Here is a 15,377-nt window from a genome sequence, read left to right on the forward strand (position 1 = left end):
CAGTTAATTGACTATTTTGGAAGCATATTTATAACTCCTTTGTTCCATATAAAAAGGCGGATCGCTACGCTGACATTAACACAAAACTGCTCAGCAATAAAGCAGACCTGAGGCATTTTCAAAATTATTTGCCCTTGTCATCTTCAGGCCTGATTTAGAGTTTCAGCTTTTGAATTTACTGGGCTCTAAAATATCATTTGAAGCTCAAATCTTATCAATGAAGCTCAAATTACCTCCCACCTTTCTTCCTTTATTTTTATGCAAAACGTTTGATGCCTGATATTCTTATGATATGTGGACTATAACAATGGTTTAAAAGATTCATTCCCTCCATGTGCATACACTGAAACAAACATCTACATTTTTTGGCTGCAATTGCTATTATAGCAGGTGTCTGAAGCCTGAAAACAAAACAATACATGTAGGCCCTGTGGGGACCTTTTCTAGAGTGAGCTTTGGTGGCTGTGGGGGGAATCCTTCCTTATAGGCAACATTTACTTCTGAACAAGAATAACACGTTTAGAACTATAACCAGCCTGGGAAAAACACCATTATTGTTTCTTGTTGTCCATCTCCATATGGGATCAAATCCAGATTCCTATCAATTTCTTACTATCCACACACAGCATTGTTGGAGATTTTATTGTTCATGGTTCCTTGCTAATTAACATCACCATGTGAAATTATTTCTCAGTGGCAGGTTGAAAGCACCAAGTGTAACTCTGAGCTAAATAAACAGAACATACTCTATGGCTGGTTTATATTTCAGCTTGTGGCTTGACAATGAACTTCTCAGAATTGACGATTTCAGGAGCTGGTGGGATTTTTGTAAAACAAACATCTTTTTGAAAGAAAACACTGCTTTTTCCCCCTCCAGGTGCCAAATTCACTGAATAAAGCATGTGACATAGTATAACACAAGGTGTCTTTGGCAGTACCGTACCTGGATGGGTAGCCAGCTGCACTGATACGGATGGTCTCCAACACACCACAGGCTCTTAACTGCTGGACTGCTCTCTTTGGATCAAATCTGCAATTACATGTTATGATGATACAGATGAGCAGAGTTTCCCACTCCATGCACAAAATGAAAAGAAACCTAGCAGCAGAGTATCCGGAGGCAATGACAAGAATATTTACATTGGCAACCTTTCCAATACAGCTGGGTTTCATTTCTGCTTATATACACAGCACGTACAGAAAGAAACTCAGCCATTTACGTTCTCCTGCATGTTGGGAGAGCTCAATTTGCTGTAGCCTGGAACTCCTTGATTGGAATTCTTTGAGCAGGTGGATTAACCTGTGACTTATGCAGCACTGTTAAAGGTTTTCAGGAGAAAGAGCTGAGTTGCTGGCTAACAGAAAGATAGACATCACTGGGCAGAAAGAAGGATGTGACGACTGCACCACAGCATAACCTATGATAAACAGTACAAGGTGCTTTTCTGCATAGCCAGAAAACCCATTCATCTAAGGTCTATAAGATGCTACATTTTGTAACAACCGTGTAATAAGGCTCTGCTGTAAAGGACAATGAAATTCTTAGGGAAGACAACACCAACTTCAATATGAAAAAACTTTCTATATGATCAATACTATTACAATTAATACCAAACAAAGTAATGATCAGATCCCACTTAACTGGCTTTGGAAACCATATGAATTTAATGTGGTTTAGGAGCTTTAATCTTCGTTCCAATGGAACTTTGCTATCTTAGACGGCACAGAGCCATATTCTATTCTGGTTCTGGGCACTGAACCCACATTGAGATCAGCCGGTGTTCATACAGAACAAGCATAGTAGACAGAGTCCATTTTTCACACCATGTGCACACGGAGGTCCTGATTCTCCACTCTTTGGCACCAGACACTGCATTTCAATGGGACTTCCCTGGGGTAAAACAGGTGCAATAGAGCAGAGATTCATAGATTCCAAGGTCAGAATGCACAATTGTGATCATCTAGTCTGACCTCCTGTATATCACAGGCCATAGAACTTCCCCAAAATAATTCCTAGCGCACATCTAGAAAAACATCTCATCTTGATTAAAAATGGTCAGTGATGAATAATGCACCACATCCCCGGTAAGTTGTTCCAGTAGTTAATTACCCTCACTGTTAAAAACATTTCACCTTATTTCAAATCTGAATTTGTCTAGCTTCAACTCCCAGACATTGGATCATATTGTATAGATTTGTCTGCTAGACTAATGCGCCCATTATTAAATATTTGTTCCCCATATAGGTATTTACAGACTGTCAAGTCACTCCTTACCCTTCTCTTTGTTAAACTAAATAGATGGAGCTCCTCAAGTCTATCGCTATGAGGCATGTTTTCTAATCATGTAAGCATTCTTGGGGCTTTTCTCCAAATCCTCTCCAATTTGTCAACATCTTTCTGGACTTGTGCGACCAAACTGCACACAGTATTCCTCGAGATTCCCATTTATGCATCCAAGGATTGCATTACTCCTTTTGGCCAGAGTGTCACCCTGGGAGTTTGTGTTCAGCTGATTATCTATCACAATCCCCAAACCGTTTTCAGAGTGTCTGCTTCCCAGGATAGAGTCCCTCATCCTATATGTATGACCCACGTTCTTTGCTCATAGATGTATACATTTAGCCACATTAAAAACGCATATTGTTTGCTTGTGCCCAGATTACCAAGTGATTCATATCATTCTGTATCAGTGACCTGTCCTCTATTATTTACTAGTCCCCCAATGTGTGTGTCGTCTGCAAACTTCATCAGTGATGATTTTTTGTTTTCTTCAAGTTAATTGATAAAAAAAATATTAAATAAAGTAGGGCCAAGAACTGATCCCTGCGAGACCTAGAAACAAACCCGCTCAGTGATGATCCCTCATTTACAATTACATTTTGACACCTATCAGTTAGCCATCTTTTAATCTGTTTAATGTGTGCCATGTTAATTTTAAGTATCAGAGGGGTAGCCGTGTTAATCTGAATCTGTAAAAAGCAACAGAGGGTCCTGTGGCACCTTTAAGACTAACAGAAGTATTGGGAGCATAAGCTTTCGTGGGTAAGAACCTCACTTCTTCAGATGCAAGAACAACACTTCTTGCATCTGAAGAAGTGAGGTTCTTACCCACGAAAGCTTATGCTCCCAATACTTCTGTTAGTCTTAAAGGTGCCACAGGACCCTCTGTTGCTTTTTATGTTAATTTTAGATCATTTTTCTCTTTTAATCAAAATATTGTGTGGTACCAAGTCAAATGCCTTACAGATGTCTATGTCTATTACATCAACATTGTTAACTTTATCAACCAAACTTGTAATCTCATCAACAAAAGATATCAAGTTTGTTGACAGGACCTATTTTCAATAAACCTATGTTGGTTGGCATTAATTATATTATCCTCCTTTAACTCTATATTGATTAAGTCTTGTATCTGCAGCTCCATTATTTGCCTGGGCTCAATGTCAGACTGACAGACCTGTAATTATCCAGGTCATCCCGTTTACCCTTTTTAAATATTGGCACATCAGCAGCTTTCTTCCAGTCTTCTAGAACTTCCCCAGTTCTCCAAGACTTATTGAAGATCAACATTAAATGGTCCAGTGAGGCCCTAAGCCATCTCTTTTAAAACTCTTGGATGCAAGTTATCTCGACCTGCTGATGTAAAAGGGTCTAATTTTAATAGCTGCTGTTTAACATCCTCCTGAGATACCAGTGGAATGGAAAGAGTGTTTTCATCATCATACGTTATGACTACATCATCCGCTTTTTCCCCAAATACAAATTTTTCCAAATTCAGAAACAGCCCCATAATTCTCAGCACCATTAGTACCACGAATTGCCACATTCTGGCCCTGTAAGGTACTTGGATTGGAAACAATCCATACACTATTTTGATGGTCAACCTTACAGAGACATACAGATGCCTCTGGGTAGCATCTGTTTATTTCAGGCACTACCCTAACTGCATGTGGTAAGGTGACACTGCTCATCAAGGGGAGAGCAGGTCCCTATATGTATGTTGGGATTCTGAATGTCCCTAATGTTTCAATCTGGAGATCAAGAATTAATGAACAATTTTTAAATTGCTCAACTGTGCTAGAGCAGTGTAAGAAATATACCTCTGCTATTTTCCGCATTTTTAAACTCAGGAGTGCTGTCAAGTCCACACCGAGTTATCCATTATAATACCAACAAGAAAAAGAGCAGAAGTTTAACCTGTCACTCACTCCAGACAGGAATCCAAGGGGGTACAATTTTAATAATAATAAATAATAGCAATGTTAGCAACTTTCATCCTGGAGGATCCCAAAGCAATTTATACTGTATATAAAGAGATCTCTCTAAAATGCAGCCACCTGCTCTAAACCATAGTCACCTTGCAGGTGGAACATAGCAATCAGTCTTCACCCGTAACACTATTCAGCATAAGAAGAGTCAAATAACCTCTCCAACTAAACTATACAGGGAACTTTGTGTCAGTAGATTATATTGTTTAGTCTGCAGAAGAGAAGCTTGAGGAGGGATTTGATAGCTGCTTTCAACTACCTGAAAGGGGGTTCCAAAGAGGATTGATCTAGACTGTTCTCAGTGATACCAGATGACAGAACAAGAAGCAATGTTCTCAAGTTGCAGTGGGGGAGGTTTAGATTGGATATTAGGAAAAACTTTTTCACTAGGAGAGTGGTGAAGCACTGGAATGGGTTACCTAGGGAGGTGGTGGAATCTCCTTCCTTAGAGGTTTTTAAGGTCAGGCTTGACAAAGCCCTGGCTGGGATGATTTAGTTGGGGATTGGTCTTGCTTTGAGCAGGGGGTTGGACTAGATGACCTCCTGAGCTCCCTTCCAACCCTGATATTCTATGATTCTATGATATTCACTCAAAATAACATTTGGCCAAGTTACTTGAGTTAACTCTCTCTTCTCTAGCAAAAAAATGCTCTGGGATCTATGACGTCAAGAACTTGGCATTCCAATCTCAACGTTAAGCAACTTTCAGTATGATGTAAGGTAGGAGTTACGAACACAACTCCTGGGTGTAGCTACTTGGAATTGTAGTTGTAACCACTCTTTACATTTCACTACACTAAAAATAAATACCTACATAAATAAAAATACTCTAGAATAAAAGATCACACAGATGAGGCTGTTACCACTTCTCACTTTAGCTGGATCAATGAATAACTAAAAATTAAGGAAATAATAATAATAAATTTACCACTCACTTCTTTTTTTCTTGACTTGGGAGGCAGAAAGGTCTAGTGGATTGAACATGGCCTGGGACCAGGAGCTATAATTCATGAGTTCTCCCATGGACTCAATGTATGCTCTTAAGCAAGTCAATTAGGCCAAAATTTTCAGAAGAGCTTAAACTAGCCATCTAAGTCCATATTTAGGCACCTAAACAAGTGGCCTGAGCACCCAGCAATTTCCACTGAAATCAAAAGTGTTCCATGGAGGAAGTCATTGGGAGCTTGAAAATGAGGCTACCTATTTAAGTACCTAAATGTGGATTTAGGAACTTAACTTTAGGCTCATACTTTTGAAAATCATTGCCTTAACCTTCCTTTGCCTCAATTTCTTCATTTATAAATCACACATACAATTACTTGCTTATCTAACCCGAATGTTGGGAAAAACTGAGTTAACATTTGTATAGCACTTTGAAAATAGAAAGGATACGATTTTCAGACTTGAAGCCAATGGGTCTATGGCTGCTCAGCAATGCTGAAATTCAGTCTACGGTTGTTTAGGTGCTTAAATAAGAATTTAGAAGGGAAACATTCAAAGGCACAAATAAGAGCTAGATGCCCAACTTCCATTTGTGCCTTTGAAAATTTCCTCCTAGTTGACTAACGTTAAACACAATGGTTTGAAAATTTTGGCTGAAGTGCTTTGCAAGTAGTAAGCATTATTCTTATGGTGAGGCAGCTTCTTTCGTGCTGGAAATCTGACACTCAAGTGTTTGATTCCTGAGCTAATGTTCAATAAACTAGATTTGTAGGGGAAAAACCGTTAAATACTGAATTCTGAATGTCTCATTTTAGGAAAAAGTCAAAAAATGTATCTATTGATATAAGGAGGTTTAAGAAAATGTTCCTCTTTGAATAAAAGGTTCATGTTCTTATGCTGAATTATGAAAATAATCACAGTACTATAAATATCACATTTTAATGGCACTGCCCTACCCCAGCACTAGCATTTTTTTTTTTTTAATGGAGATATCCCATCTCCTAGAACTGGAAGGGACCTTGAAAGGTCATTGAGTCCAGCCCCCTGCTTTCACTAGCAGGACCAAGTACTGATTTTGCCCCAGATCCCCAAGTGGCCCCCTCAAGGATTGAACTCACAACCCTGGGTTTAGCAGGCCAATGCTCAAACCACTGAGCTATCCCTCCCCCCAAATTCCACTGAATTGTTTCCTCTAGCATGGCACAGCTGAAATGTGAACTGCAGTATCTTTATCATTTTGTCTGATATGAGCAGGATTTTTTAGAGAGCAAATGGGTTTAATTTAAGTGATGCCGAAGACTAAAGTTGTTTAAGCTGGTGGCAATAAGGCTTAATACTAGTTAGGATTCCTGGATCACCAGTACCAGACAAGTAGACTCCTCTGAGGAAGGATGGAGATTCTGATCTCTAGCAAGGGGATAGTGATGTGAATAAGCCTGAACCAGTGTTTTCCAGTTGACAAACAGGGAGTGCAACGTCAACCATCCCACCCTAGAGTATTTTCTTGTGGTGCCTGCTGTTTTCAGGATATGATGTACACAATGGACATACGGACACCTGCACTGCAAACGAGATTCATGTGCACTTCAGGCTGGAAGAGTAATTCTTGGATCTACTTTGGTTTGCCCTTTGTTTTGAAAACTTCAGTTTGGCAACTCCGCTGTTGCCTGTTAGGAAGCATTACATCAAACCATGCCTAGGGACATGCCTAGAGAGACTATAACAGCCAGTCACACTTGCATGCCTGCAACTTGTTTCAGTTTTGCACCTGTGATGTGTAGGTACAACTGATGTCATTTAGAATTTGATGATTAGTTACTTGACCACACCTTAACACTATTTATAAATGGGCATCAGTTGTACCCTGAATACTGGGGGGAAATTGGAATGCAAAATTGAAGGAGAAAAATTGAATACTCAGCTGAAAATTGAGCCATGTGGACAGATGAGTCTCACAGCTCCCTGATTGGAAAGACCAGATCATTTCAGCTTGGAGGCTACTTTGCTTCCGCTCTCCGGGGTTAGAAAATACTTCCATGACATAATCATACAGGTAACATAATCTGTTTGGCATTTGCCGGTGTAGGTGTAGGTATGGTATGCCATTTTGTAGATACAAATTAACTACAAGATTTTAAAATTGGCTCTGAGTGGCAGTTGTGTTAGAATAAAACCGGACTTGTGGAATTATATATCACATCAGCAAACAAATGTTCGTTCCTTATCGCTCTGATACTATAGAAGACCTTGAAGTTATTAATAGGATTGTATAAGCACATAGAACTACTACATCATGGTTTTCTACTGTCTCCAACACCAGCCTATAGCAGGCCCTTTAAAAGGACCCAATGTTGCTCCCTTTTAGGTGTCTTCTAATCAATGGCAAAATTCCACTGACTTAAATAGAACAGAATTGGGCCTAAATACATTCTTCCAAATGGTAATACAGAAAAGTTGCATCCACTCACTATAATTATTTGTCCATCTTATTTAAAATACGTGTGTACTCCTCGTAACTAGTGTGGGAGGTCAGGTCATCGCCTCAATCAAAATTCTATCACTCACACAATTGGAACACTGTATCAGCTGATATGAATCACGTTTTTGGACTTCTATTAAAAGAAATATGTAAAAGGAACAAAAAATACCCAACGCACAAACGAAGTGCTTTCAATGGAAATTTAAGGAAGTAAGCCACAATAGTTGCTTATCCCTGTCTTTTCATTTCTCTCCGTCTGCTATTATTCATTGTCTATCACTGTATCTGTGCAATTTAACTCTAATGTGTTGTGAGCTTCTAAGATATAATTTGATCAGACACTATTGCAAAAGCAATAGTACTGCATCGTATTGTACTGTGATATTGTATGTGGTTAGTCTGGGTCAGTGTAGCAGTAGCAGAGTATATTTGCTAGCGTGCGCTGCATTTTTCTCCCATTCTATAGCACTTGGAGAATACCACACTTCTAATATGTTCGACCATTAAAACAAAATAAACCATGAAGCATATTTTCAATCATAATGGCTTCAATCAACAGGGGACACTGATTATGGGACAACAGTTCTTAGAATGATATGAGTTACAGAGTTTGAAATTCTTAACTTTAACTAGCCATGCAACAAATTCCAAGCGCTTATACTACGTGCTGTAGTATAAACCCCTATGATAGTAATCCCAGTAAACTAGTAATAGTCTTTCAGGACCCACCAGTAACTGTACACCCTCAAAACTCCTGTTGAAATCAGCGGGGCTTGAGGGAGATCAAATGCTTAGAGCACATTTTAGAAGAACCATTTTGTAAAAGGACTTGTCACTTTTAAGAGGAATGGAACTCCAAATATTTTAATGTAGAGAGACTTTTCAGCCCCTTTTACTATGAAGTGCTAGAGCAGCTAGATATGTTGGCTTATCTTAAAGTGGAACTTACTTGAATGGGAGTTTCTCATCATTTGGCTTGATGCAGCGCACGTAGTGTGGAGTGGTAGCATTCAGCGTCTCCATCAATAAATGCAAGGAGTTTCGGAACTGAAAGAGACCAGAACAACAACAAAAAAATAATCCATTAATCTTTAAGTGGCGGGGAGGGAAGGGGTGAATTTGGAGTGTTGAAACTCTAAATTAGGCCTGAAGATGATAAGGGTAAATTTGGAGTATATTTTAAATCAAAGACAAAAGACTACTTTACAAGCAGACATCAGTGATAAGCGGAAGCCTGAACCAGCCTATGGGTATGAAAATAATATGAATTTTCATATAAACCCAGATTGTACTCTAGAACTCTTGGTTCTACAAAAACAAACACAAGAGCTACATCAAAGCAATGTTGTAGGACAATACCAAGGGACAATTTTGTGGTTTGAGGCATCATCACTTCAACTGAGATGTTAAAGGATCCTATCTATCTATCTTTGGTAGTTCTACAGAGAGAAGCAAAAAGTATCACTGGCTCTTTAATACAGAGCAAGGTACACAAGGTTTAACACCAGTATTTTCAATAAAACATGTTCCAATGAGTCCTGCACCAGCCTTTGTGCTCCTTATTCCATGTCTCAATCATAGCCTATCAAGACTACTGAAGTCAACTCTTTTATGGTCTTCCTAAATCCCTCCTCTCTAAACTTCAGGGGGAAAGCCAGATTATTCAGTCCACTCCAATAAGCAGGCCTATCTTAAACTCTCCCTCATCATCTTTCACTCTCAGTGGCTTCTTCGTAATCTCTGCATCAAATTCAATATGTCCTCCTGCCTTCAGGATTCTATTTATGACCTTGACTTCACCTTCCCTCTCTAATCTCACACTCATCTATTCCTCTGACTGCTCATTCTGCTCATCTCTTTTTGCTTTCTCTCTGTCCAGTTCCCTTTACTCTGCACAACTGGAGGTTGCTTGTCTATTTGTGTCGCTCCATCTTTGAAACGCTCCTCCTATCACTGGCATGTTGAGCCAGTTTCTCTTTTTCTACCACTTTTTTTCTCCTCTGTATCTTATGGCTGACCCACATGGTAAAAAGTTTTGTGACCCAACATCCGAAAGACACCACAGTGCATCATAACTTTAAATTATTGCTGTAATATCCAAGGCTGAGCGTCTACTATCGTTGACTATTACAAATAACTGCCCCACGTACTATGGTCACTACACTACTTTTTACTTCATTACTTTGCAAAGGGCTTGGGAAGAACTAGAGAAGGAAAGTTGCTATGTAAAGGACTAGGCTTTAAATCCAGTGAAGACTTTACCTGGTGCCCCACGGTTTTCTTGTGCTCTTTGTTGGCAGCTTTCACAGCTGGTCTGGCAGAACGGACGCTGATTTTGGGGGCAGCTCCCTTTATGTTAGGAGTAGCAGGCACAGAATCCTTTTCATCTTGAAATAAGTCAGCTACCATTTGATACTAAGAGGGAGACAGGAAGACCGTAAGCATCTATACCATCTATTATGTTTACCAGAGGAATTGCACCCCGAGTCACATTGTAGCGAAGACAACTTGCAGGTGTTCTCAACCTAAACTTCTAAAACTGGGCCTGAGTTACAGGTGAGCAAAGGGCAACCAAACAACATGTCCAGGATTAAAAAATCTTGAATGTGCATAAACAGTGCCAGATAGGGCCATCGGGTATTTTGTTATGTAGGTTATCTGATGAGGACTTTCATTTTTGTTAAAAGACCTATCTGAACGGCTGTGGCATTTAAAGCAGAAATGCTGTTCAAAGCACAGGGATCAGTGAGAGAAAGGACAATGTTCAGTTCATACCACAAACCTCAATTGCATTGTTACTGTACAGTCTGCTAGGAAACAAGTCCAGCTGCTGGTATCTTAAGGGATTCATCTAGCTCTACCTGATATAAAACTTGCTCAACATTCTGTTCTCAGAAGGGAATGGGAGAGTTCTGCTACTGTTTAAAATGTCTCCTCAACAACAGTGACTATTCCTCCCTTTCAAGAAAGTCGTTCAGTTCTTCATGCAGCAAGAAACGCTGTCAGAATAATGTTCCAGTGCTGTCAGTGACTCACGGCATATTGCTTGCCATTTCACTCACTAAAATAGAGCCTGATTTGTAAGACAGACGGAAGCTTGCTGGTTCTGGGATTTCAAAGCCAGTCTTGTTTGTCAACCCAATCAGATCAAATTGGCACCCACCACCCCAATTTCTTGAATTTCACCATTTACAAACAGTAACAACAAAAGACAAGGACAGACCGAGACCCATTCTGCTGCTACTGAACCTCCTCTTTCAACTCTTTGGAACTAAACCAGATGCTCTAAAAGCCTTGTGCCTCTGGCCATATAGCAGCACCATCCGTGTCTAACACAAAAAAGGAGCAAACGTGAAAGTTTTACAAAGCCAGGTAAAATGGGCCAGCATCTTCAAATTTCGATTAGGTTAAACACCTCCAGTACATACGGGCACGTAAATAAGCCTGGCCAGTTTTTTAGATGTGCTGAGGTCCCGCCTGTCTCATTCAAATCCAGTTACATATCTATTTATTCAGCTTTCCCCTTCAAACTAGATCTACATTTAAGTTATGGGTGTCTGAACGGAAAAAATATATATACAGTATCTTTTATTCTTTGCTGTTCTTTACTATGGCCTGATGTGGAGACTACTAAAGTAAACTGCAGTATGTTTCAACTGTTCAACCAGACATTAGTTAGCAAGGAAATGGAATTCCACCTCGACTCAAGCGCCCCAGGGCGTGGGAGGGGGTCAACGCACACAGTATGCTGACTAAGCGTGGTATAAGAACCTATGTAGACTAAAACAGAACAGACCGCAGCCTTGTGGTGCTTATGATGTGGCATGCACAGCAGATGAGTGTTTAGAGAGAAAGCATGGTAAACAGGAAAGCCCTGCACAAACCCACGTACTTACTTGTTATGCAGCCCCAGAAAGGTCTTGTGGCAAGGGGTGAGGGCACTACCTGGTCCCCCTACAAACAAGGGGTTAACCTGGGCTCCGTTTTTCCTTTCACCTTGCACAGGTGCTCAGGGGAAGGATTATAAATTGGCTGTTTGAGAGAGAGTGGGAAACTGCCTTAGGACCCACACCAGGGTTATAGAACTGGGTTAATCCTAGGTTGGGGGAGTTTAATGTTACTGATCCTCTCCCCACACTTTAGGCTAACTTGGTTGGATTTCTGATTATCCTTTGGAGGAATCCCTTGCTGACTCCTTGGGAGGGTTTGTTTCTGCTGTGTCTGTCCTCCACGGGACATGCCTGCAGTGGTGAAAGATTATCAGATTCATTTGTACCGGCAGTCCTTGGCCAGGAACTACAACTCTTTAAAGGGGAAGACATTCCAATCCTCAGTTCCTGTACCTATAGTAAAAGATAGGGTCATTTCCGGCTTCACTAGATACCTGGATATTTATTTGCCCAGCCTGGTAGCATAGCAGTCTAAATCCCACAAAGGAAATCAATCGGTTTACATTACATTATCATTTTGCTTAAGACAGCACACCCTGGGGGTTTGGCTTTATGCTTATGGGTTTTTATTTTAATCTCAGCAGCCCATAGCCCACTCGTCTCCTACCTCCAGTAACATGCCAAATGAAGGCTAGCAACTTCTTTAGCTAAGTGTCTCCTCCTGCTTCACACAGGCACCCTGACAGCTGTTTTATTTTCACAGAACTGTAATATCCCGTGCGCTTTGACTATTACAAAAATGGGATGTTTGGGTGGTAGGCGCTTGCAGCTGGAGGCCAACCAACAGATTTCAGTTTGGTAGCTTACCCGACAATGCAATGCAATGCCATACATTCATGTCAAGTTCTAAAATAGCTTCGTAGCACGCAGTTGTCAGTGTTTTTTTCATTGAATCATCTACCTGATTGACATTAACATCAAAGTAGGCACTCTAATGTTGAGGATGGTTAGTAAGTGCATGCCCCAATCTAGGCAGCAGATCCTCAGTTGGTGTAAATATTCAGAGCTCCTCTGAAATCAATGGAGCTACAGAAGTTGGCATCCCTAGATGTTTTAAGTTTGTAAGTTCCTTTCTTTGAGTCTTACAGTGCTGAACATGCTCTTGGCACTTAATAACGATAGTGAATTGTTATATTCTGTCTTAACAGCATATGCTCCTGCTTTTGATCTATGATAAAATCAGTTCTCTCTGCTTTGAGTCATCTCTTTACTTTGTTTTGCTACTATAGGGCTGCTTAAAACTAATTAACTGCTTCATAAGTCTTTTACTGTCTGATTGGCCACAATAATTGCCTTCCAATGACTGTAATGCAATTTCGCCTTGGCGGGAGTTCTTCAACAAGGATCTGTTTTCTGAAGTGGAGGTGCGTAAGCACTCGTGGTGCTCATTTCTGGGGTTCCCCCCCATTCCTAATACCATATTATGTATACTGGCCTGATCCTGCCCCACTGAAGTTTGGCTACTGACTTCAGAAAGAGTCAGATCAGCACAGAACTTTTTTCTGCACATGTCAGTTTTGCTCATGTCTGTGTCCCCCTTTCCCGGCTCACAGAGGATGCTAGGTATAACATTACTACCACTAATGGAGATTTTCCTTTGTTTCACAGGGAAAGGGGCCTGCATTTTTGAAGCAGGAGGCCCAGATTGATATTTCCATTTATGACTGAAGTCCACATCGTGATTGTGTGAGAAACAGCTGATAAAAATAAGATCTATGTTGCCACTGAATCAATATCACATGATACTGAAAATGCAGCATTTTGGAGGCTTAGCTAAGGGCATGACTTCACTAGCAACGTTAAAGCCACGTTTAACGTGGCTGTGTAGTTGCGGCACCAGCGCTGGGAGAGCTCTTCCAGCGCTATAAAAAAACACCTCCACGAGGGGAGCAGCTATGAGCTGAAACTTGCAGCGCTGTAAAGTGGCAGTGTAGACAAGACCTAAAACAAAGCAACCTCTGTACTGTACACAGATGCATACAAATGCATATAAACTAGTTATATACCTCCACATAAGTGTAAAGATATTTAAAGAAGAACACCCAGCTACAGCAGGTAGTGCGGCTAACAAGAATGCGAAGTGAAAATAAAATCTCTTTGCCTCTCCCCCACAGAATAAGATGCAGGGTCACTTTAGCTGCAGAACACAGACAGCCAATGCAAAGTGCTGATAAAGGGTGTCTTTAGACAGCCAGTTCAAAGAAAGGAGTTACACCACCTTGCACATCACATCTACATTTGGCCCTGTGAAATTAAATTATGAAGAAAGAATCAGGGAGAGGGAAAATATCTTGGTAATAAACCCAGAACAGGGTAATAAACCCACAACTCAGGTTGTGCAATACTAAATGAGTAAACTGTAGGTGACAGATATGTATCCATGGTTCAGGGCTGCTCTAATAAACTATCCCAAATTAACTGCAGTTCCCCTCCTCAACTGCAGCGTGAATGTAAGGGTTACAGGAAAATCCAACAGAAACCTTCCAGACACTGTCACCGCTGCAGGATTGCTCATGACAGCATGCAGGGAACTGGCTGAAGAATTCATGCAGCGTCAATTTCCTACCGATTACCTGGAGTTTTTAATAAGCTCTAATCATAGAGGTTTTTCAAGGTAAATTGTGCAGGCTTCCTGAGGACATGGAGCTTTTAATTTTGAACATTATTAAAGCCCACTTCCACAGTCATTAGACCAGAAATTGCCCACCTCGGCATTTTCATATGAATCTATCATTGCTCACCACAGCAAACTGCTGACAATGCTCAATTAGTTTCCCGTTCTGAATCTAGCTATATTTATATTTATATTAAAACTCCTGCTTAAAGTCCCCCCAAGAAGTGCTTTCACTCGTCTCCCCTCTTGTCATGTTCTTGCTCATTTGTTGTGGTTTTGGAGGTCAATGGTATCCCTGCTAGTTCTTAAACCAAAGGAGAAAGGCATGACAAGGCTCCTGGGAAATAAACCAGACTTGAATGGCCTCGCTCCATAGCTAATGGGACATTGAACAGACTGCAGGAAACAGATAACACTGTGTAAATGGCAGGTTAATTTCACTTCATTGAGAGGCTTCAGATGAATGGAAAGAAAAAGCCAACAGAGACAAAAGCGGCCTACAGCTGAACAGGCAACACAGATGTCTGTTTGCAAGGTTCGGAGGGGATTCAACAGTTAGCCATTTTAGGAATGACAGACAGGTTAACAAATGCTTGCTCTGATCTGGGCTTTACTGGTACATTCTGCAGCATGGCTGCTCTTAGGACACCAAAGTGCACCTTCTTGTCGAATGAATATTGTACCGGCCCTGTGCATACACAGCACTAGTGCTCTGACTGATGTCAAGATTTTGTTCTCCGAGACTACAATCTACACCCTGATTTTAGGACTTTCCAAGTCTCAGTTCAATAGCTGGACTTTGTAGAACTAGAGGACTGAGTTGGTAAAATGAAAAACAAAACAACAATAGGGTATTTTTAAGTTGTAGGATGAGAATAAATAGGATTGTGTACTGTAGGATTGGACTAGTTCACAAGAATTTTCCAATACCCTTATGGTTACCTCATTTTCTTAAAATCAGGGAGTCAAAGAAAAGACTGCCTTATTTGAATTCTTAATCAAAACTATTTGCGGAGGGATTTGCATTCATTTAAAGATCCTAAGAGTGTGATACAAAATGAATAGATGAAATCCTATCAGGAGATAAGAGCAAGTTACTGAGATCCACGACTGGGTTCTATTC

General features: G+C 40.5%; 1 protein-coding gene across 1 annotated transcript in view; it reads right to left on the reverse strand.

Annotated features, from left to right (window-relative positions):
* The window catches only part of MYO5B (myosin VB), a 256,177-nt gene that overhangs the window by 113,575 nt on the left and 127,225 nt on the right, over positions 1 to 15,377 (reverse strand). The window contains exons 14-16 of the mRNA XM_065406951.1: positions 9,953 to 10,105; positions 8,640 to 8,737; positions 944 to 1,030 (exon numbers count right to left, since the gene is read on the reverse strand). Of these exons, the coding sequence (XP_065263023.1) occupies positions 944 to 1,030; positions 8,640 to 8,737; positions 9,953 to 10,105 (338 nt within the window). The remainder of the gene's footprint in view (positions 1 to 943; positions 1,031 to 8,639; positions 8,738 to 9,952; positions 10,106 to 15,377) is intronic.

The sequence above is a fragment of the Emys orbicularis genome, chromosome 6, assembly GCF_028017835.1.
Source record: "Emys orbicularis isolate rEmyOrb1 chromosome 6, rEmyOrb1.hap1, whole genome shotgun sequence".
NCBI classification, from domain to species: domain Eukaryota; kingdom Metazoa; phylum Chordata; order Testudines; family Emydidae; genus Emys; species Emys orbicularis.